General features: G+C 35.9%; 1 protein-coding gene across 7 annotated transcripts in view; it reads left to right on the top strand.

The window, feature by feature from the left end:
* SPEF2 (sperm flagellar 2) overlaps positions 1-24,880 on the top strand; it is a 136,873-nt gene that overhangs the window by 78,135 nt on the left and 33,858 nt on the right. For 5 of the 7 annotated variants that reach the window (XM_075740701.1, XM_075740699.1, XM_075740703.1 and 2 more), the window contains 12 exons: positions 3,972-4,160; positions 5,295-5,482; positions 8,378-8,546; positions 12,185-12,404; positions 12,920-13,050; positions 13,272-13,350; positions 16,005-16,078; positions 16,884-16,987; positions 17,818-18,065; positions 19,850-19,958; positions 20,764-20,921; positions 23,361-23,500. In XM_075740701.1, coding sequence (XP_075596816.1) covers positions 3,972-4,160; positions 5,295-5,482; positions 8,378-8,546; positions 12,185-12,404; positions 12,920-13,050; positions 13,272-13,350; positions 16,005-16,078; positions 16,884-16,987; positions 17,818-18,065; positions 19,850-19,958; positions 20,764-20,921; positions 23,361-23,500 — 1,809 coding nt within the window. Of the gene's footprint in view, positions 1-3,971; positions 4,161-5,294; positions 5,483-8,377; positions 8,547-12,184; positions 12,405-12,919; positions 13,051-13,271; positions 13,351-13,933; positions 14,154-16,004; positions 16,079-16,883; positions 16,988-17,817; positions 18,066-19,849; positions 19,959-20,763; positions 20,922-23,360; positions 23,501-24,880 lie in introns of those variants that run through there. The other 2 variants (XM_075740702.1, XR_012833120.1) reach the window with 2 other exon arrangements.

Raw genomic sequence — 24,880 nt, 5'->3', positions numbered from 1 at the left:
TGTAAGCCAGCCAGTGCTGTTGAGGAGATCAGGCAGCCAGTCCACCTGCAGTTGTAGTAAGAGACTTGCTGGTTTGAAGATGGAGGAATTATTGCGATGTACTGCAAATCACACTGGCTCTAAAGTGAGGCAAAAGTAACAACACTGTTCCTAACTTCCCAGGAAGAAAGATCAGCATTGATACAGGAACAACAGAATTCACAGGCTGCAGGAATTAGAAGGAAAGACAAGTTAGCAGTTGACTGGAACAGTAGTCTCACCAGATCAGAGAATATACTTAGTGCTAATTTGGTTCTAAATTAGCAGGGGAGAGGTGACTGGTTGGAGCTCCATGAGATTTCAGAAATTAGATGTTCCTTGACTTAGAGAAGTGCGAAGCAAATTGAGATATTTTCTTTTGAAAAAAGAAATTAGAAATCACATTAGAAATTGAACTGAAAAGGATTTTCAGACTGAAATTGTAGCTTTCTTGTGGGTGTTAGTTTCAGATTTTTACCTACACTGCATAAAACTTGAACACAGGTCATGGGATCATTTAGAGTCAAATGAATTTCATCCCTTTGGAGTGCTTTAATGTGTTTCATGTCAATATGTATAAACCTCTACTAAAAGAATCTTTTCCAATTTTTTAATTTTGGCACACCACAAGCTGTAGTAAAAGTTGGAGCCTGAGAGAAAAAATACTTTAAAATTACGTGACACTCCTCTATGTGGAGCACAGAGTGATGCCAGTCAGATTTTCATAGACAGGGGTTGAAAGTATTTGAGAATAACATGGCTTCATCCCAACTGAATCTTTGATCTTCACCATTTCAACAAAGTATTTATTCTAAGTACTTGTTATTTTTAAATGCTCTATTCAGATTTTATCTCTCTGAATTTAAAAAGCTGTCAAGGAGAAGTGGCTGTCAGCAATAAATTGAGAAGATGAAAATGGGAGGGGAAATGAATTGTAACTAGATTGTTGTTTGTCAGCTGAATAGATTTATGTATGCTAAGGTATAAGTTTTGGTCATGAAACCTGTAACTACACCACAGGACAGAATTTTCATTTGTATTTAAATCAAACAAGGGCATAGAAAAATAGAAAAATGTGATATAGTAATTATGTATGAACAACACAAAACATAAATACATTAATGCTTGGCCACTGGATGCCACTGTTGTCTCAAGTAGGGAAACTGAAAAAAATGTGTATTATGCTTTCTCACTAGTAATTTTTCAAATTATTACTAAGATGTCCCATTTACGTTATTTGTGTGATTTCTTCAGATACTTCACAGTCCTCTGAAGAAGTTAATGTAAAACGTTAGATCAAAAAATTAAACTACAATTTTTATTTTGTCTCCTAGTATGCCCAGAAGTTTCAAAACTTTTTAATGTTAGGTTTGGTACTTTGTCCATTCCTGTTTGTGTGAAAGATAGTTACCAATACTTCACTCCTCTATCCAATAAGCACCTGTTTTGAAGTGATGTTTGGTGTTCTGAAGCCTCATTTATCCGTTGTGTAGCTCTGAGTTAATTGCCTTTTCAGATATTCTTGTTGCTCAGAATTTTCCTTCTGGTTCTTCATAGGCCTACTCAGCATGTCCAAATATTTGATTACCTAGAGAATCGAAGTTCTCTACACTTCAGTTAACAAATAAAAGGTGTCTTTTAGATGCACTGAAGTGTTCTAAAGAAGCATCTTCCCATTTCCTTTATGAAGAGATCATTCACCTAGTTGAGGTGCTTTGATTTCTCACTGGGCCAACTATTTGCACCATACAGTTTATCGTTTGAGTATGACAAATGACTGTTCTGTTAGGGTGGTTCCTTCAATCTTCTGTGAATTAGGATTTAAAGATCAATTTTCCTCCAGTGGAGTACTTCTTGCTGTACTAATCTATGATTGGGGATAAGTAGTTGCAAGTAAAGAGAACAATGGATATTTACTTGTAATAGAAAGCAAAGTCTGTGCATCCTCTGCTATTCTTTGAAATCTTAATGAAATACTGAGTTCAAAGAAGCAGTGGATAGAACTAAAGCAGCAAAGGGTATCATGTCTCCTTTTACTGCCTTGATTTCATGAATGTAAGAGACAAATGGACAGATTAACTCTTCAGTAGGCAGTGCTATTGGAGGATTTTGTCACAATACACAGAAATTACACATAGAATTAGTATGAAAATATGCATATCAAATTGTAACTATTGCAATGGTTTCCATTTCAGTTGCATGCCTGATAATAATTCTGTGCATAAAAAAAATAATGTGCAAACAATACACTACAAACAGAGTACAAAAAACATGTTCATTTTGTGATAAACTTTGTAGGGATACAATATTGCATCCAGGTGAAGCATTCTGGGATTAAAGCCTGAGATGATCGCATCTTTACTGTTCAAACTATCATGCAGTGTCATGAGATTCAGTGCTAGCAAAGGCAAGTGCAAAGCTCACATTTTGGCTAAAATAAGCAAGATGTTGAGAGATTTTTATATCAGCTTAGTCTTTTCAAGTCATCAGTATTTAATAGGAATGTATTTTATTCTTAGCAGTTGTAAAGGAAAAGGAACTTAAAATATGGAGTTTTATTTGGAAAATACTGACTTCTCCCTAAACATTAAAGATCTCCATCAACATTAAAGATCTAAACTTATTAGAAAGGTGTTCTTCTTATTATTGCAATTAAAATAGCCATGTTTTGCAGCTTTGTGTTAGATGTCTATTACAGATGTCTTGGTTGTGTTGCATAGCACAGATATTTCTAGAGTTCTTTCCTTCATAATAGTATGATAAGATGTAATAAAGTTTGATTTTTCATTTATAGTTTAATTTATTTATTATGTTCTGCCCTATCACAGATAGCTGATAGAAAACAAACCAGACTAAAAGAAAATAGAAGTAAGACTTTATTTTGGTTTGTTTTTCATACTGCTACTAATCAGCTTTAACTATTCCTCTGTTCTTAGGAAAATCAATGTGAACTCTTCAGATCAGTTCCCAATTTAGGTCCTTAAATTTGAATTTACATTTCATAGCAGTTTTGCTGCATCTGAAACAAATGTCCAGGGTATCAGAATTTTCCTCTAAAATTTTTCTGTGGGAGTGGTATTTGGTAATGGGACTTGAAAAGCAAGCTGATGCTTTTACTTAGAACTCAGAAGTGGTTCTGGACTGTAAAAGTAGTGAGGCAAAACTTTCAGTTGCATTAAGCATTAGTTTAGATACCAAGAACACTATGGAAGAGTTTACTAGTGAGAAGGTACTATTATGTTTTGTCAAGTACTGTGGAAAGTAACAGTCCACAGCCTTCAAAGTGTCTGTGCACACTGACGATGCTTCAAGTAATGGTTCAGTATGATTCTCTTATAGTACCGAATAGGAGATTGTATTCATGTCCCAGTGACAGTACTAAAACTGTTACCTAGAAGTCTTGTATTTTCTCATGTTCTGAATGCTTCCCCTTTTCCCAGTCTCCTGAATGGAGGAGATAATTACCCAAGTCTTAGGAAAGAAGCAAAAAGTTCAAACCTGTAGAAGTATAGACTGATCAAGGATCCAGCAGAGTGTGGCTGAGAATGGGGACTGGTGGAGAGCAGGGATAAGTAAGGGAAATTATGACCAATTAATGATTTGAGGAAAGAGTCTGTCTTTACATTCAGAAGTGATTATTTGAAATATGCTGCAGTTTCTTTGCACACAGGAAATATCCAAGTTAAAATTGAGTTAATCTGAACAAATGTATTTTTACTGAGTATCTCATTTAAGACATATTTAGAATTCACTTCCATAGTTCCACAGTTCTTGTATAGTTTGCAAAAATAGTACTTATAAATAGATGTGTATGTTGTTCTGGATTTATGTGTCAAATAAACAGATCGATGCTGTTATATGGCTCCCTTCATATTTCTGATATGAGACACTGATGAGTTGTCTATGAAATACTTTATAAGCTGTGCTTAGTACTATTATTTTTAATCTTTTAGGAGGCTTACCGGGAGGAGCAACTTATTTACAGACTAATGAGACAATCTCAGCAGGAGCGGAGGGTTGCTGTTCAACTCATGCATGTTCGACATGAAAAAGAGGTGTTAAGGCAAAATAGAATTTTCAGGGAAAAACAATATGAAGAAAGGCGACTGAAAGAGTTCCAGGAAGCTCTTGATAGAGAAGCGGTAAAAGATTATTTGCTCCCTGAATTGCTGTAGGACTGTTACAGTACCTTCCTGTTATGAAATGGAATTTGTATTGTCAACTGTTAGAATTTAGGACTTTTCTAGGGACTTTAATGATGAATATTGCTTTTATCTAGGTTCAAAGTTACAGCTGAAAGTCTAATTTTGATCTTTTCTTCCAAACTAATTTTAACTTTGTAGGGAAACATCTCTGTATGCTGAGATTAAAAGGCACAGTCTTGCAGAGGCAAAAGGACAAAAGACAATGACATAAAATCTTGTTTCATGAACAAAGTTTTTCACTTCCTTTAAATGTAGTCTGTTAACATCCATTTTTCACAACTGCTGGAGGAGTTTCACTCATGAGTGCTAATTTCTACCTGGGAGCTTGGAGTTGATTAATAAACTGAAAGAATTCATAATCCTGTGGCAAACTGCCAAGTGCTATGCCCATAGTAGGCCATAATGTGATAGGAGCAATTTTACTTTGCTCCTGCCAAAAAAAATTAGCAGCTCTGAATCTTCCAAGATGGCTGGAGTCCTATGTCATCAGCAGCTATAGCTATTGATTACAACTTCTCTTTCAGTATGCTTTTCTCCAAAAGGAACATACCATCACAGAAACTACTGATAATTTTCTGCCATAACCAGAGATCTTTCTCAAAAATCCAACAGCATCAATAATATAAAATTATTTGCAGATCAGAATCTTGTACATTAAATTACTTGTCACATAATCTACATGAACATCCATTGCAGGTTTCAGTGGAACTAAGCCTTTTCCAATGCATCTGCATAGTTGTTCCTCAGGGAGAGTAGACAGTATCATTTCACGTTTCCCTGCCTGCTAAGCACTGAATATGTTCTTAATCTGTTTTTCATGAAAGAAGTAATATATTTCTCCTTTATTTCATTATGTTTTAAGAGCTGGAAAACAAAAAACCTGGAACTTATAGAATTGGTAGAATTTTTTAGATTTCTGTATGTAATGATCTGCTTGCTGGCTATCTAACTCTGGTGAGAATCTAGTTGTTTTCACTTCTTGAGTTAAATGAGCAAGTTAATTTTTGTTTCCAGGACTGTGCACTTCTGCACTTCACAATCTCAAATTTTCTCTTTAAAAAAAAATTCTAGGCTCTGGCAAAACAAGAAAAAATTGATTATGAAGAACAAATTATCAAAGAAAGAGAACATCATGAGAAAATAGCTGTTGAAAGAGCTCAGGCTCGTTATAAAAAGCATTATTGTATATGTTGGGAAGTGATCGACCAAATCGTTGATTTGTCAACAAAAGTAGGAGAATATCATATACTGACAAACAAGTGAGTATGACAGTTGGTAGGCAAAACTAATACCTGTTATGTAGCTATTAGGCTTCATTATTCAGACTGGTTTAAGCACCAGAAATATCTTATATGGATTCTCAGAGACCTTACAGGACAGGTCCAATTTGTTTTGCATGCGAAAATGGTATTACTTTAGTGTGAGGATTCACTGATATGTAATACAGGATGAACTAACGCTAAAACCTTAGCAGAATTTCTTGAAAACTCAACTAACTTGAATCCTTAGGAGACCAAGATTCATTAGTCCTACCACTTGTGGAACTACTGACTTCCTCTTTTTAGAACAAATTCCTTAGTTTAAAAGTTAAAACCTGAGTGGTGCGCATCTCATTCTAGATTGCTCCACTAGCTGAACGCTTCCCTGGTGTAATATAAACAGAATGAATTTCCTAAGATATATCAACGCGCCTGGACTGTCCTAAAAGGAGCAACTCAGTCCAAAATCTTCCAAGCCTTACATACTATGATTCCCTATTCTGACATACTTTAACTGCACAGGATTTCCAAGAAGGTCCTAAAAAGGCAGCAACTTCCAAGTGCCTGTGCTGTAGGAGTATTTCCAAAACACAGAGTGGGGTGTTGCTCTTGTTCTTTCAATAGTATTCAGTGATTAGACTATAGGGTAAGGCTTACAGCATTAGAAAGTACACCAAAATCTTCATTGCCATCTACTGTGATTGTGTATTAAAATAATAAAGCTGCAACTATATGAAATACATATTTTATGGAAATTATATAAATTTAGGCCCAGCAGGTACTTGGTAAAATGTCAGCCTAGACATAGTTTAGTGATGATTTGATGATTTCCTTGTCTGACACAGTCATGGTTCCAGTGTAAGCTAGTGTCACATTTGCTTTTACTGAATGATGCATAATAATATGTACAGATATCTGAAATCTTTCCCAAATATGCATATCAAGGTTGTATCTGCATTGATTGCCACCACAGGTATGTTTTGTCTGTGTTTCTGTGCATTTCATTGCATTGAATGAAAACTGAATTGCAACTCAATTCATTGAATGCATTGCATTCCATATGCAGGATGCATATGATGTGTATTCAATTATTTTTTAACAGCTGTGGTGGGTTGACCCTGACTGAGGGCCAGGTGCCCACCAGAGCCGCTCTATCACTCCCCTCTTTCATTAGACAGGGGAGAAAAGGTACAATGAAAAAAAAAACTTACGGGTCGAGATAAGGACAGGGAGAGATCATTCTCTAATTATCATCATGAGCAAAACAGACCGAACTTAGAGAGGGAATTCATCTTATTTATTACTAAGCAAAACAGAGTAGAGGAATGAGAAATAAAATCAAATCTTAAAAAACACCTCCCCCCACCCCTCCCATCTTCCCAGGCTCAACTTCACTCCCGGCTTCAACCTCCACCCCCCGCCCCCAGCAGCACAGGGGGACGGGGAGTGGGGGTTACGGTCAGTTCATCACGCGGTGTTTCTGCCGCTTCTTCATCCTCAGGGGGAGGACTCATCGTTCCCCCGCTCCAGCGTGGGGTCCCTCTCACGGGAGACAGTCCTTCACGAACTGCTCCAGCGTGGGTCTCTCCCATGGGGTGCAGACCTTCAGGAGCAAACTGCTCCAGCGTGGGTCCCCCACGGGGTCACAAGTCCTGCCAGCAAACCTGCTCTGGTGTGGGCTCCTCTCTCCACGGATCCACAGGTCCTGCCAGGAGCTTGCTCCAGCATGGGCTTCCCACGGGCCACAGCCTCCTTCAGGTGTCTCCACCTGCTCCGGCGTGGGATCCTCCACGGGCTGCAGGTGGAATCTCTACACCCCCTCATCCTCCCTCCATGGGCTGCAGGGGGACAGCCTGCTTCACCATGGTCTTCACCACGGGCTGCAGGGGAATCTTGCTCTGGTGCCTGGAGCACCTCCTCCCCCTCCTTCTTCACTGACCTTGGTGTCTGCAGATGTTCTTACATCTTCTCACTCCTCTCTCTGGCTGCAAAAGCACTCTCTAACTGTTTTTTTTTGTTTCTTAAATATGTTATCACAGAGGCGCTGATTGGCTTGGCCTTGGCCAGCATCGGGTCCATCTTGGAGCCAGCTGGCATTGGCTCTATCAGACACAGGGGAAGCTTCTAGCAGCTTCTCACAGAAGCCACCCCTGTAGCCCCCCCGCTACCAAAACCTTGCCACGCAAAACCAACACACAGCACATACAGAGTTTATTTAAAAGTGTAACACTCAACTATCTACAATCATTAGTAAAAAAAGAAAGTCCAAATTTATGTAGTCTTAAGAAATAATAGAAACCTTCATTTTGAGCATATTTAGCAGCCATAGAATTCTAATGTGACATATGTCAGCATCCTGTTTGCATTTAGCTTGCTACTATAGGCAGTTCGTCTTGTTTCATATATTTTTCCTTTCTTAAAAAAAAAAAAAAAAAGAAAGGAAAAAGCTGAATTACTCATCCTGAATTAATTTTGGCTTCCAGGAAAAAATTGTATGGATTTTTGGTGAGAGGAGGTCTTACCCCACAAAAGGAGAGAATATTTTGGAGCAGGGAAGCATAGCTATAGCAAAACTGTTACTACACAGCTCTGCCAGCCAAATACTGTGTGATGACACATTTGTGAAAAGTGCCTACTGCTGTGATAAAAGTAACCAAGCACTTATAAAAAGCTGTAGTAATTATAGAAAGTGCCTACTGCTGTCATAAAAGTAACCAAGCACTTACAAAAAGCTGTAATAATTATAGAAATAATTACAGCATTCTAAACTATATTTAGTTTAGCATATGGTTGTTTAATGATGGTGATTCTTGTAAATTTGGGTCCACTATTTTCAAATATCTAACTCCCTTAATTTTTGCCTTGGAACTCACTCTTTTTCTTTTTCTTCTGCAGCAAAATTCCATTAAAACTGATGTGTGATTGGAAGGAATTTTTTTTTAATGGAAAACCAATGTATGAGCAAGCTTCAATTCAACCTTTGCCAAATGAACCAAGGCCAGAACAATTTGTAGAGCTGAATAAAATGAATCTGTTAGATGAAAAAGATTATGGTGAATACAAGGTACATCAAACTGATAAGACATAATGGAAGATAATACACCTTGATTTTTCATAATCATAAACATTTTGTTGTGATGTTTCTTTTTTTTTTTTTTGTTTTACTAGTTTCTGATATCAGAATTTGACATGCATTTTCATTGCATGAAGTTCTATATGAAATATATAGCTATATTTTATGTTAGTAGCACTGGAGAGCTGCTACAATTTTAAAACACTGTTATAATTGCATTCTTGTATATAACATTGATTATATTTCTCTCTTGAGTTCATAGGATCAACCTGTAAATTGCAATGCAATTAATTTTTAGCTAATTGGAATTCGAAAGTGTGGTTAATGCTATCATGTTTGAAAATGCAACAGAAAGTAACCAGCAAAAGCAAGTAAAATGAAATAATGTAACTGGTACAAAGCACGATAGTCGTAATTTCAGCAATTTTGAGTGAAAGCTTTCTAATAAGATTTATTAGTTTGGGTAATCGACTTATTTTAAGATGGTAACATTTATGAAAATTATTAAAAATGGCTGACGTTTTTGTTCACCTCATGTTAGAATACAAATAACTAGTTTTCAGGGTGCCTTAAAAGTTTTCTTTGACTTTACAATACATTATGTAATTTCACAAATGAAAGATGAAGGATGAATGTTTCCCTGTTGATGTGTATTGTACAATTTTTTTCCAACTTACACTAATGATGCTTTTCTTTGGGAAAAAAAAAAATCCTGCTATGTAGTTTTCAAATAATCTGATTAACTAGAATATGGCAAAATCATTGCAAATAACCTGTCTTTGACTTGTTGGGAAATTATAACTACAATATATATTTGTATGTGTGTGTATATATATATATATGCTTTTACCCACATTCTGAAACAACTTTTACATTTTCTTTTGCAATGAGTATTAATGTTTGTTATGAGTTTCTGTGATGAATGCCTGACAGCTCAATTTACTTTGGTCTCAATCTTAACCTATGTTTTTCTGATTTATCTATTTATAAGGTCCTTATTCAGACCATATCAACTCATATAATGAACTTCATTACTTTCTTTAGGTGAAAAAGGGCACATATATAAAACCAACAGGGAGGACATGCAGGACAAACAGACAGGAAACAGTTACTGGGGAGCACTAATGAAAAATGAAGTTTTTCAGTCATATTGTTGTTTGTATTACAAAGTCACAGTAGTCTTCTCTAGATGTAAGGGCACTGAAGGTCAAAAACATTTAATGACACATTTAAAGCCTCTGTTTTGCTATGATTTTTTTTCAAATGCACATTCATATAATTCATTTTTTTCCAGATGTTGTTAGTCATGCTTTTCTGCATCAATATTCATCAAAAGCTTGTATCAAATGATGTGTAAAATTTTAGGCACCGATTCATGCTTGTATCTTTTGAAAACCAAACTAAAAAGCTAATACCTTCAAAGTATTGCTTCTAGATAAAAGTGTTTTGGCAGGGCATCCTGGGAAATGCTAATACTCCCAACCGTGGAGAAGAAAAGCTTAGCACAGATAATTTGGCATCTCTCAAGAATAATAAGTTTACCTTAGGAATACTAACTCAAAATGTCAAATACATTCGATAAAATACAAGAACAAAATACAATGCTATCAGTCTGTTGCACATTCCCCATCAGAATGAGCTTGAAAATATTTGGAAACTACCGCATCATCAGTGGTAGGCTAATCACTTAATAAAATAATGGAATCACTCAAAACAAGCATAATAGTAGGCACTGCTCAAAATATGAAATAATTTCCAGTGTTGGTCAAGAGTGTTGACCAGGAGTTCTATATCTCTCACCTGGAAACTTGAAAACTTGTTTCTGACAGGTAAGCCACTTTAGCTCAAGACAGGTACAGTCTAGCAATCTTCTGGTTAAAAGGGCAAGAAATCTGAAACATGAGTACTTCGAATGGGGAGCCTGTTCCATGTGGAATTAAGTTTTCCTATAGGTCTGATAGAATGTAAAGCAACTGATCCATCTCTACTTATATGTTTAAGGAAGGATGGTTTAGATAGGACAAGGATTTGGTTTTTTTAAGCATGTCTTTTCAACTAAGTACATTTTTTGAGATATATTAGGGAGGGTATACTGTGCAACTCAAAAAGATTTTTTTTGTTTGTTTTTACTTAAGACAAATAGGTCATATTTTCATTTAGAGTGATGTTACCTTGTGTTATTCTGTCTAATGCACATATTTTCAAAGTCAACATTGATCAAGTTCTGTTAGAAGAATGTATGCTGTGGCAATATATCATTCATGATAGTAAGTTTGGAAAAAGATTGCTTCTTCTACCTGGAACATGAACTCAAAACATCGTCTTTCAGTAGAACTTAGAATGAAACTGGTTACTTCTGTTGATGGTGATTAAATATTTATTTTATAGAATGATGCAGTTGTTTGGGTTGAAAGCGATGTGGAGGTTAGTTAGTTCAACCTCTTTGCTCAAAGCAGGGCCAGCCTCTGAGTCAGATAAGGTTGCTCAGCAGCTTCTTTGGTCAGCTTTCAAGTATTTCCAAGGATAGAGATTCCACAGACTCTCTGTGCAACCTGTTCCTGTGCTTAACCACTCTCAGTGTGAACGTTTTTTTTATTTTCTTCATTTTTTTTTTCCTAGTTGGAATTTCTCTTGCTGAAACATTTGACTTTGCCTCTCAACCCTCTGTTGTGCACCCCAAATGAGGTGATAAGCTAGAATCTAGTTCGGAATATTATTAGACCACATATCTTCCAAACAGCTATTTAGTAGCCTGCAACCAAATAATAATTAATACAGGACTAGTATTATCCTGGATACTAAAATGTTCTCTTTTAACTTCTCGTAGCATGAACTGCATATCAGAACTTTACCAGTATTGGATCTCATAACACTAGGAGAGTATATATTAGAGTGTCAAAAGCACATTTTGTGTTTGGTTCTTTTGGCTACATCCTTCTATTCTCATCTTTCTCCCAATGTGATTGTCAGTAAGAGTATTTTTACTAGCAAAACCTCATTAAGCTGTATGCTAGTAACTCAGACCACTGATAAACTTATATTGGTCTCAGAGTAGATGAACTGCAAGTTTCTACTACTACTGGAAGGTTTTCCTTCCATAAAATTGTTAGAATTATATGGTAGTTTGTTTGGTTTGGGTTCTTACGTTTTGGGGGTTTTTTTCTCTCTATTGAATGTGTGTTACGCATATATATTTATTTGAAATCTTTGTCTGCAAAGATTTTCAGAGATTTATGTGTGATACTGGACAATAATGTTGCCCAGTTTTTAGAATGCTGAATATTAGGATATTGGGCTTCTATTAAAAAAATCTGCTACGGATTTATTCTGTGGTATTGGTGAAATGATTTTTCATGTTTATGGAATTTAAAAAAAAATTATTCTAGGAATCTATGAAAAAGGTTGTAGGAGCACTTGTCTCTCTCAACTATGTGTTAGTGAATATCAATAAATACTTAATGATTATGACATAATTATATCTTTTAACTATTCTGTTCTAAAATATATATCTTTAGTACTATTCAGGTTTGATTATTATATATATTGTGTTTATGTATAAATACATATATCTAGAAAGATGAAAGACAAGACATATTGACAAATTATTTGGTAATTTATCATTTATACAGAGTATGACAGGGGAATGGTGCCCAACTGAAGAAAACAGTGAAAACAAACCTCCTCCTAATAATAACATATTGGGTCATGTGCTTCGTAGACTGATGGAGATTTTCTATCCTCCAAAACCCAAACCTTCACCACCTATATTTCCTTCATTTCCTATCAAGGGATGTATTTTGGGAAAACTTTTTAGTGGAAAAACTACCTGTGTAAAGTTTATTGAAAAAGGTAGAGATTTTATTTTCCTTTTTTTTTCCCTAAAATTCTTTAAAAATGTTTATTTGCATTAAAATTCCACTCTTTCAATAAAAATCATTTGAGCAAATCCTTGCATTACTAATCCTTGAACCTTAGATGCATCTGTATTTTGCAGGGATTTGTTGCAAGTCATTCATTCATTATCTTCCAAAATAAGACTATAAAACACCAAAACTTGAATATTGTTTTAATATAGTATTACTTCTGCATTGAGAATTTAAAAATGCTTTTGGCAAACTTCTCTGAGGATTTTTGTTATAGAAGAGACTAGCAAGATAGCTATGTGATTGTGGATACACACTATGCAGTGGTTACAGAGAAGAGACAATGAAAACAACTTACATCAAAAGCCCAAACAAAAGGAATGGTGCTTTGTTTTGCATGTAAAATGCTGTCTTCTTGTCATTAATTTAATTGCCAGTAACAGTGTCTCTTATGTATACTCAACTCTAACTGCAAAGTTAGCTAATTTTTTTGTGTATTAGTTTGCAATATTCAGGTACTGTCTGTTGATACTCTGGTTCAGGAGGCCATCCAAGCTTTTCTTAAAAATGAAATGAAAAGTGAACACAATGTGATTCCACAAGAAGCAAAGAGTTCTGGGGAACAAAATGAGGTAAGCATTTTTGTTAATTTTGGTTTTGACTCCCACAGGGAGATGAGAATGAAATCTATAAAGAAGAAAGCATATTGTTTCAATTTTTTACTCAATTTCAAACTGAATTCTAAGTTTTGACTTACAAGACTTCAACAGTCAGCTTGAATTGACAGGCTTGCTATTCCTGTAATATGTAGTTTCCTTTCTGATATGTAGTTTCCTTTCATAATTGATACAAGGTCCAGAAGAACTTTTCAAAATCACCACTGAAAGTTCTAACGAAACTCCAAACAGAAACACCTATCAATGGAACCAAAGGTGTGTAAATATTTTATTTATAAATGTGTATATATTTATAAAATTTAATTTCAATTCTTATCCTATTATTTAAATGGCAATTCCCTTTTCTTTCGTACATTTGAGGTAGTATCCATGACATCTAAGTTTTCAAGGTAGTATCCATTATGAATTTCCTGTTTCCACACATTCCTAGTGTCTGGGAGCAGCAAGTGTAGGCTGCTCCATGAAGGAAGATGAGCTAGGTGATGAGGGCAATAGTAAAGCAGGAAGCGGCAACATTCACCAACAAAGATTGAGGATATTGACTGAAGTCAGGGTCCCTGTAAGATCCAGAGATATTGATCACTGTGAGTCTTAGTTTGATGATAACCCAGCAATTCTGCTGATGAAGCAAGTCTGAGGTCACACCAGGAACTCCAGTCAGGAGGTGTGGATCAGGGTCAGAATCAAGAAGACAGGACATGGACTGCAGACATGGCTGCTACACAGATGAAATGTACCACAGGCAGGGTGCAGGATCAGAGCTTCAACATAAAAGCAGATTCCAAAGAAATGAAGGGTAAGCCCTCACCTCCCCTGACTTTACCTTTCTTTACAACAGATCTTATCAACAAAGGAACTGACACTGGGCTCAACCACCTAAACTCAGAATCACACTATGTTTTGAAGGTGGAAGGGATCTCTGGAGATCATCTAGTCCAATCCTGCTCCTCAAGCAGGGTCACTACTGCAGGTTGTTCAGGACTATGTTCAGCTGGATGCTGAACATCTCCAAGGATGGAGACTCCATAACCTCACTGAGCAACGTGTTCCAATATTCTGTAATTCCTACAGTTAATATTTTTATTACTAAAATGTTTACGGGTTTAAGTGGAATTTCCTGTGTTTCAGTTTGTGTCTGTTTCCTTTTGTCATTTTACTTGGCACCATGAAGAAATCTGTCTTTGTTTTCTTTATTCCTCTCTCCACCCCAGATATTCCTATTTCTTCAATGTCTATTGATAGGATTCCCCTCAGGCCATCTCTTCACCAGGCTGAAAAGTCCCAGCTCTCAGCCTCTCCTCATGTGTCACATACTTGAGACCTTACAAATCATAAGGGCCTTTCTCTGGACATGCTCCAATACATCCATGTCTTTCTTGCACTGGGAAGTCCTGAACTGGACACAGCACTCCAGCTATGGTCTCACCAGAGCCGTATCTTCTTTGTGTGGTCCAGGATGCTGATGGCCGCCTTTGCTGCAAGGGCATGTTGTTGGCTCGTGGTCAACTTGTTCTCCCGCAGGACCTCCAGGCCCTTCTCTGCAAAGCTGCTGTCAAGACAGTTGGCCCCCAGCTGGTACTGAGGCATGGGTTTCCCTCACCAGATGCATTTCCCTTTGCTGAACTTATGAGATTCCTGTCAGCCCTTTTCTCTAGCCCATCAAGGTCCCTCTGAACGGCAGCAGAAGCATCTGTGTTTCCCACTCCTTCTAGCTTTGTATTGTCCGCAAACTTGCTGAGGGGTGCACTCTGTCTCGTCATGCAGGTCATTAATGAAGATGTAAACAGCATTAGTCTCAGAATTAGCCCTCAGGCTACACTGCTCATCACTGGCCCTCAGCTGCACCTCATGCTGCTGATCACAACCCCTTGGGCCTGGCAGCTCAGCCTGGTTTCAGTCCACCTCAGTGTCCACTTAGCTAGGGCGTACTTCATTGGTTTGTCTATCAGGATGTTAAGGAAGACAGTGTCAAAAGCCACTGTAAACAGCATACACTGATCTTCTCTCGACCACTGAGCCCGCCACCCCATTGCAGAAGGTTGTGAGGTTAGTCAGGCATGATTTCCCCTTTGTAAATCCATGCTGACAACTCTCAATCGTCTTCTTGTTGTTAATATACTTGGAGATGATTTCCATGCTGCTTTGCTCCAGGAGCTGAGATGAGGCTGGCTGGCTTGTATATACCCAATTTCTCCTACTTTCTTTTCTTGAAGAGAGCAGTGGCAGTTGCATTCTTCCAGTCCTGGGAATCTCCCCCAGTGACCAGGCCTTTCAAAGATTATGGAGGGTGGTCTAGCAATGACATCGACCAGCTCCCCCAGCACGGGTGGGCACATGCCATCAGGTCCCACGGACTTGTGTACTTCCAGTTTCTTTAAATGTTCCTTAAGGTGATTCTGCTCCACCAATGGTAAGTCCTTCTTCTTGCAGACTTTCCTGCTGGTCTCAGGGGCTTGGGATACCTCAGTCTTTTGCATGTGTCTTTCACTAGTCCCACATTTTCCCTAGCTTGCTTTTTGCTGTGGAGATACCTGTGAAAGCCCTCTTGCTGACCTTCTGACTAGAATAAGACAAGGCCTTTTACATGTCAGAAACATCAAACATTGAAACAGATTGCCGGGAGAGGTCGTATAGTCTCCATCCTTGGAGGTTTTCAAGATCATTCTGGGTGAAAAACTGAGCAACCTGGTCTGACCTTTCAACTGATACCACTTTGAGCAGAAGGTTGAACTCAACCTAGGTGACATCTAACCTGAATTAATTGATAATCCTATGATTCCAACAATTGTATACACCTTTTATATTGATTTATTCAGAGAACAATAATGAGGCATATGCTTTTATTATTTATCTATAGTAATAAACATTATGGTAATAGAATGTCAAATTTTATAATGTACCTATTTTAGGCAATTTTCCTGTCAAAAAGGATCCATCTGGGCAAGAATTTAAATCAGATAACAGTCAGGATGGCCTATCCAAGGTTTGTAATCCAATTTTAGCTTCTACTTTATAACGATGCATTAGTTAAAATGTTGAAATTACTTAAATCATGACACCTTTTCATCATTCTGAATTAATTTATTGACCTCACTTCAAGCATTTTCTGTGTGAAATATGAAAAGAGTTTATTATGAAAATCTGTTCCTGTGTATGTTGGTTAGTTGTACATATTGTTAAAGTTCTATACCTTCTTGTTAAATCTCACATTTATGTAAGATATGGTACTTTATATGTCAGTTTTTAGTTAGCAAAAATGTACTCCTGATCTTGCTGCTGCCAAGCAGATCATTCATCCCATGACAAAGTTTTTCTTTATGTTCAAAAATACCTAATTTTACAGTTATCTCTGACTTTATTGCTCACTGGAAAATATTTCAAAAGCTAAGATATAAAAGAATCCTTGTAGAACTAATGAAGTTAAATGCTGCTGTAGGAAACCATCAGAGGATTTGTGGTAGTGAAAATCAGAATAAGCTTAGGACCAGGACACTTAATTTTTTATTTCTTATCCTTTGTTTCTCAACCTTATTTCTGTCTGGTGTTTTCATGGGTGTAATGATGGAAATCAGTTGGAATTTCAATTAAATTATGCCTTTTTTACAATAGTTGAAACTGTTTCTCCTTAATAGATAACAATAGGTTTTAAATATGAATAAATAGTGCAGTAAACATTACATTTAAATAAATAGGTAATGTATAATATATAAAGTAGAATCATACTTTTTTTAACGGTGAGTGTGGTGAACTTTCTTAGCATATTAGTCTTACACTGCACTCTTCCACAGCTATCTGTACGTGCCCAGCTTGGCGCCGCATCACAGAAATTGTTGAAGAAAGGAAAAAGCATTCCCGATGAATTACTAATTGACGTCCTATTGGAAGCCATTAAGTATGAAATTGAGTAGCTTTTTTTCCTTACTTATTTAGAACATTATTATCCAGGTTGTAGTCCAGATTCAGCCATTTCTCTTTATTAAGGTATTTTTGAATACTGGAAGCTTCTACTTGGAAAGTGGAGCTAATTAGTGAAGTTAGTTAATGCTCATTTTATGCTAGCAGTAGAATGCTAGCAGTAGAATCTAGCCCTAAGTTATGCAGACATTATTATACACTACTGAAGGTAAGTAAAAATATATATGACTATCACATAGTTATTAAATATAATTAATGTCTCTATTTTTTTTGTTAGCTGGAACCTATTCAGCACATGCTAGTGTTTTTTCTTTTAGATTTTGTGAGATGTGTAATCCAAGCATTCATACTTAAGCAGTTAGGTTATTTATTTTTGTCTACTTCTATTTGACAGAAAATTGTCTCAACTACCCTGATGTGCAATTAACACTTAAGTTCCCACATTAATATTATTTAAGTTATATTACTCCCATTAGTGCAAAAGTTAGTAGAGAAAATAGTGAAATTACATCTCTGATTATAGTCTTTATATAGAGAGACTGGTTTTGAAAACTTTATTTTACAAGACAACAAAAATTGTTTTGTTTTTCCTTTTTTTCAGTTTTAGTTAGGCTTGATGTTATTTTTCTGGTTTAAAATCCATTGCTTTACAGTTTAAGTTTTAATGATGTCTGTCATATTCTGTATTCATTGGGATGTTTAATATACTGAATTAGGAGTGGAAGACTGCTAGGGCAAGCTCTTCCTTAGGTGTTGTTATTATGCTATCAATTCACTGTATAATTCTGGTTCTTCATTTACTTTTAGCCAAACACCACCAGAGAAGGGGTGGATTGTGGATGGGTTTCCAATGACGATTAATCAGGCAAAGCTGTTTGAAAAAGCTTACACAGGGATTGATACAGAAGCAAAAGATACAAATCCTGGAAAGCTCTCACTTGTTACAGATGCCAGAGTCCCAAATAAGCCTCCTGTTACCTCACCTGCATTTGATGTTTCTATATTATTGGATATTTCAGACACCATGGTACTGAAACGCGTGGCTAACTTGAAGTGTAAGTTTCTAACTACTTTTAACAAAGTTAAATGACAAACAGATTCTGATGTACGGAGAATGTAAAGATTGTTATAATACTAAAATGACTAAATTTTAAGTATTTTGCAACATAATAGCAAGTCGCATATTTTAATTAAAAATAGATAATTATATGATGTCGGTATTTTCCTCTGGCAATTATGAAATTAGAAATTGTTTAGATTTCTTGATAGCTGCCTTCTCCATTTGTAAGGCCCCTTTTAACTTTTGCTGTCTAAAAGTACATGACTGGGTACGAGTAACACATTAATCTCAAACATTATTTATCAGATATATCTGCAAGTTGTACTTATTGGACCAAAATAGCATTACCACACAATTTCTCTACATCTTATGGTGTCAGTTGCATTAATTGTGCATCAGTCATCTTGAATCCTCCCAGATTATTATAAGTACTTCTATTTCCTTCAGTCAAAGGCAGATCAGAAGTGTGCAAGTCCATGTGTATATGCTTGTTTGTATCACTGGAGCTGAGTTAGTGCAGTGGCTGGTGTTAGATATCACATAAAACAACAGCTGGAAAAAAATACGAGTTACAGCAGATGCAGAATATGCCTCATTACAAATGAGTATGCGTAAACAGTATTTTTCTCCAGGAGATGCATTTGGAAAAGGATGAAGGAAGGGATAAACAAAGGAATGTGCGAATATTCATTCCCTGAGATTGCCAATATTCATTCCCTGTTGATTACTACCTTTGTCTTGTCTTTTGTTAGTCAGCGAACAATCAGAAATAGTAAATTTTGGCCAAAAATGGCAAAGGCATCAAAGGCTTTTTGAGGGCTGTTTCACTTCCAGACCACACATTTTTAATTATCCTTACCAACTCACCTTGGTGAAATATAAGTTCTTTTCATGAATATGTCTCATATTGTCCAAATTATAAGGAGATTCCTCTTCATTGTTTTCACTGCATAGCACTTACATGGCACATGGTTTGAATTAAAGCACCATTTACCTTTAGCTTTATGTATTGGTAGGAGTGAGGATGAGGCAAAATCATTAGAGTTTTTGCTAACATTGCAGTGAAGATAAATGTATAGACAGTTGCAATCCTTAATTTAAAGACCTTGTGTTGCAAAAACACTTAGAAAATGTGATAATACATTATATAGTCTCAGAAATCCAAACAGAATTTTTTTCATAAGATGAATTTATTTCATAAGATGTGGTGATACAAAGAGTTAAAAGAACAATTTAAAAATCAGAAATCTGTAAAAAAATAGCTTATTTCCAATCAATTAAAGGGTTTTTTAAATCTAGAGAAGGCTCAGAGAGAGATTACCTTGTCTTCCCATGCGGTGGAATATCTGTCTATTGTTGTAAAAAGGAGTAGTTACTTCAAAGATGATTCAGATTAGAGTGGGAAAATACCTTCTAACTGTTAGAATAGATAAGCCTGAAATAGTCTGCCCACAGGAATGCTCCCTCTCTAGAACTGGAGATTTTGATGACTGCAAAGCATCCATCAGGAAATGTTAGTGCTATAATTGGCTCTGTGTTTGAACAGAGGAAGAGGCAAGACACTGTCTTCAGGTCCTTTCAAGCTTAATTTTATATTTCTATGGTTTTCTTTGACTTTTCCTTTCTTTTAGAAAGTTTGGCACCCGATTTTTAAATGAAGAAATGTAAGATCAAGGAACACTGAACTTTTTCTTTTAATAATTATCTCATTTAGGGCAAATAATTACCTGCATAATTGTATTTTTCACTATATGCTCATATATGCTGTTTTCCACACAGCAGATAAATCAAAGTTATCTCCAAGTGAACAGGAGAGCAACAATCAAAATTCAGATGATGAAAGGTTAGAAGAGAAGATTGACTTAGACAGGGACCAGGTGCTACACAGGTATGTTTCATGAAGTACAAAAAAGTTGCTTCACCCTGATGTTTAGGCATTAATTAATCTGAATCTCATAAGTGATCCGTGATAGTACTGACATGCTTAATGTTAAGATTTTATGTAGGAGTTTCCCTAACCTGGAGCCTAAAGACTACTTTCATTTTTGGCACAATATAAATTATCCTAGAAGGTAAGAGTTCATGCGTTTTGCTTTTCCAAGGTCTCCTTCCAAGGAGATTTTTTTTTACAAACCATATATATATAAGTATATATGTGAATCTATATACATACATATATCTTAGGTATGTCATACATCATGTGACTGTCCTTGAGTAAAATGCACTTGAATTGCATTGTAGATTATCTAAAATTGTATCTTCCACTTTTATATTTATAAAACAGAATTAGTTTTGTATTTTTTATTGAATCATTAGAAGTTTAACTTTACATAAACAGCAAGATCAAGAACAATTTTTATTTCTAAATATTTGATACTATTAACTAATTTAGACTATTATAGTATTATTATTGTTTTAGTTGTGATATAAGAAAGTAGGTTTACCTTGTGAAAAGAAAGAGTAAGAAATAGATAAGACTAATTAACAGTAGGATTTTGAAAATTTTCCTGTGTTGAAAATGAAGAAGTCGATGTGGGTGATGTCAATGTAGTATTATTTTGCAAAAAATATTGCTGGATTTGTTTTAGCATTAAATTAGATGGTCTGCTTTTTCTTCTGTTTATTGATTTGGGAAAATGTTTTGATTTTCATGAGTTAGATACTAATTTTAAACATTAATATGATTTTTGTAGAATTTCAGGCTTTCTAGACACATGGCCAAAATTGGAGAAATGGTTTTCAATCCATCAAAATATTCTAGTGAAAGTCAATGCAGAGACAGAAGAAAGTCTGGTGTGCGAAACAGTGAAGGGAATTATAATGGAAGAAGTTGCCAAAAAACAGAATAGAAGTGAGTTTTCCTGTTCTTACTTTTTAAAATTCAGTGAGAAAAGACTTGTTCTTTGTCATTAACACTAATGAATAATATATAAAACTATATGGAAACACACGCTTTCACTGGCCTTGCAAGACTTTGGGGATGTGCGAGTTAGTCATAACTGCATCAGAACTGTGAACTTTTCTGTTACGTTTTTACATTTTCAGAGGATATGGACTAATTTCACATAGCTGTAAAATCATTTGAGGAAAAATGTTTAAAATATTGAAAAGAAAGTGTCAGTTGGATTTATTTAAATTCTGTGAAGTAAAGGATTATTGAATTTGAGTCCTTTCTTCCTGATTTAAATATGTACATCTAGCATCTTCACCATGTGGGATAGTATAATGGTATAAGAAAGACCAATGTGCCATTATCAAGACATACTAGTTTATCAGCAGCAGCTTAAAAACATGGATAACTTGGAGTGGTTTTGACATGTGCATCTTTATTCCATTTTTCCTCTTAATTACCCAAAAGGAAAGAACCATTTAAAAATAAAAGAGGCAAAAGATGAAGTATCCAGAGGAAAAAATGCATCACATAAACTAGGGTTAATGGACTTCTGAATAACCAGGGTTTTTTCTTCACAATTATTACAAGAAAGTCTTGATGTGTCTTCCACCACCAAAAAAATCCTCAAAATAATAATAGAAAAAAATAGCATTAGCTTGAACAGCACTCTTAACAGTAAAAGTTTAGACCATTACTCCTGCACAGGGTTTCCAGTTCATGAAAAATTCTTGGAAATATCACACCTGACAGAAAACTAGATGGAGTGTTTTCAAAGAACTGCCTGGTTGCAATGTTTTTTTTAATGTACTCGATATAATTCATAGCCCTGCTGGAGTCAATGGCAAAATTCCTATTGATGCAAATGGAGTTTGGATTTTCTGGTTTTGATTTTTAGCCTCTAGCTCTCTTGTAGAAGTACTGTAAGCGCTATTTACTCCCTCTGGAGAAATAATCCCTATGGTCAGTTAAGAATGTCCAATTTCATATTTATGTTGATAGATTCCAAGCTGTCATTTACTATCAGGTTAATAGAACAGATGTACAAGAATGTTTATTAGTCAGACATCACTAGCATTCTCAGAGTGACATGGTAACGCAAAATCCAGAGATTGGTTCTCAAAATATTTAGCAGAACCTGAAGTAGTTGGAATAGTTTGTGTGGCCAACAGTTTTGTTCTTCTTATAAACTTGAATAAGGAAATGATAGCAGTTTTTCATTGAAGCACCCAGCAAGGCTGTGTTTTTCAGAGGCAGATTTGTCAAATCCTAGGGTTGAATCATGCTCTGAAGCTGCTAATGACATGCAGTATTATTTTGCTATAATATAGGTTAGCAGGGTTAGTTTTTCACTTCTTTCTCTACCACATCATCTTTTCTGTCTCTTCCTTTTTTCCCATCCATCATAGAATCATAGAATGGTTTGGGTTGGAAAGGACCTCAAAGATCATCTAGTTCCAACCCCCTGCTGTGGGCAGGGACACCCTCCACTAGACCAGGTTGCCTAAAGACCCATCCAACCTGGCCTTCAACACTTCAAGGGAGTGGTCATACACAGCTTCTCTGGGCAACCTGTTCCAGTGCCTCATAGTGAAGAATTTCTTCCTACTATCTAATCTAAACAGACCCTCCTTCAGCTTAAGGCCATTACCCCTTGTTCTGTCACTACACTCCCTGATAAACAGTCCCTCACCATCTTTCCTGTAGGCCCCTTCAGGTACTGGAAGGCCGCAATAAGGTCACCCCGGAGTCTTCTCTTCTCCAGGCTGAACAACCCCAACTCTCTCAGCCTGTCTTCAGGGTGCTCCAGCCCCCTGATCATCTTTCATACTTCTGAGTTTCTCAGAGTAAGGTGCGTTTTCCATATTAGGCCAGAGTTAGCTCAATTTCTCTGTTTGTTTCTTCTTCAGTGTTTGTTTTTCTTGATTCACTCTTTCCCAAGTCTAGCATGGAAGCTGTAAGTGTTTGCCACTGTTCTTCAATTAAACAGGGAGTTTTTGAAATCATGATAGTTGTAATGAATCTCAGTAAACAAGGAGTTTTTGAAATCATGATAGTTGTAATGAATCTCAGAATTGTGTTAATAGCACTGGCTTTGGTTTACCTGGTAAAGAATCTGTTTCATATGCATAGATACTAATTCATTATCTTCCTGTCTGTCTCACAGTGAGGATTTTAAAAAAGTATCAGTCCTGCAAAATATAAGCTTAGCTGGGAATTGGTTTTATATCTATGGCATCACTGATTTGATTAGCATATTTTTTAATGAACAACATCTAAGTAATGAAATATCGAATCTGTTCTGTTATTTTGAACCTGTCAGAGTAGCATAGATGTCTAGTTTTCTTTATTGATACTTAAAATACATTTGAAGGTACTAATTGTATGTTCATATACAAGAGTTTACTCAAGAAAAATCGACAGGAAAAACGCTTTTAACAGTTACACATCAAGATCTGATTCCTCCCATTCCTGTGGCACTACCACCAGTTGAACCCGGGTCAGATGAATGGATTTACGTAAATGAACCGCTTCCCAAGGTACATTCATTCATGATTAAAAGTCTTAGATATCAAAGTTGGTTTTTTTCTCAGTATTTTGTGCATTTTCTACCTAAACCTTTTGTCTCATTACATGTTGTTTTCTTCAGTATTTTTCAATGAAAGTTACACTAGTACTGTATTATAAATATCTAAAAATACAAATAACAGTTGCAACTAACAGATATAAAATAAGGAAACACACTTTAAAATTTTGATAATTTTTTTTTTCTAAATTCTTCATAATGATGATGAAGAATAGCACATGGATGCCAAAATAATACTTTTTAATATTATGAAATATTAGCATAGCCTTACTAGGTCAGTTTACTGTCTCTGACAGTTGTGGGTCTCATGGAAAGAATGTAAGAATCATAGAATCACTATGATCTAAGACCTCAAAGATCGTCAAGTCCAACTGTCAATGGGGAGAGTGTGCACTGATCTTTCTCTTAGGATACTTTTTTCTAACATGTTTTCCCCATGGACATCTTCCTAGTTTCTAATGATCTGAAATTCAGAGGTTTCCTGAGATAACTTTATATCTGCATCTTTGTCTGTAGTAGCTCTCAACATACTTTTCTTCCATGATTATGTCTACTTGCTTTTTTGAAGCAATTTATGTTTTGGTCTCCATGATATAGCCTGTATAATAATGCTCATTCTGAAAAATATTTCTGTCTCTTCTGACTAATAATTCTATGATCAGACATGATTCTGTTTCAGACATGACTGGCATCTATTACATCTTCATTTTGCTCAATGTTACTTTGCTTTTCCAATCCAGTCATAATCTGTTTAACTCTGCTCAGGTAGAGCAGTTCATATGCTCAATCATGATTCTTGCCTTTCTGTTTGTCTGTTCTAGTTCTGTAAATTTTTTGAGATGGAGAACTGGGACTGCGTGCAGTATTTGAGATGTAGATTTGAAGGGTGCATAATGATGCTTTGCATTTTGTTCTGTAATTCCATTCCTAATATTTACCAGTTTTGCCTTCATGACTGCGATTAACTTGCATATGCTGTTTTCTCTGGCCATGGGCTTTATTTTGCATTTCGTGACAGTCAGTCAGTGAAATGCCGCTTTTGCAACACTAAACAGCTTAGATTTTTACCAGCTTGAACAGTTGTGTGCCACCAAATTTTGATACTGCAGTACTCAGTATCTTCACTTAGTTTATGAGTATTTCCACAATGACAGACAATGGAGTATTCTGCTGGAATTTCCCATCCATTTTGAGTACTGCCACTGTTTTCCAAAGATATGCACAGGATAAACTGTATGTGATACAGTGTCTGTAATCAGTTGTAAACAGTTATAAATAAAAGGAAATACATAGTGAAAAAAGTAATACGATTTCATGAAATAGTCTTTCTTAT

The sequence above is a fragment of the Balearica regulorum genome, chromosome Z, assembly GCF_011004875.1.
Source record: "Balearica regulorum gibbericeps isolate bBalReg1 chromosome Z, bBalReg1.pri, whole genome shotgun sequence".
In the NCBI taxonomy this organism is placed as follows: Eukaryota; Metazoa; Chordata; class Aves; order Gruiformes; family Gruidae; genus Balearica; species Balearica regulorum.
The sequence above is the reverse complement of the archived record's forward strand: the minus strand, read 5'-3'. Positions and strand labels throughout refer to the sequence as shown.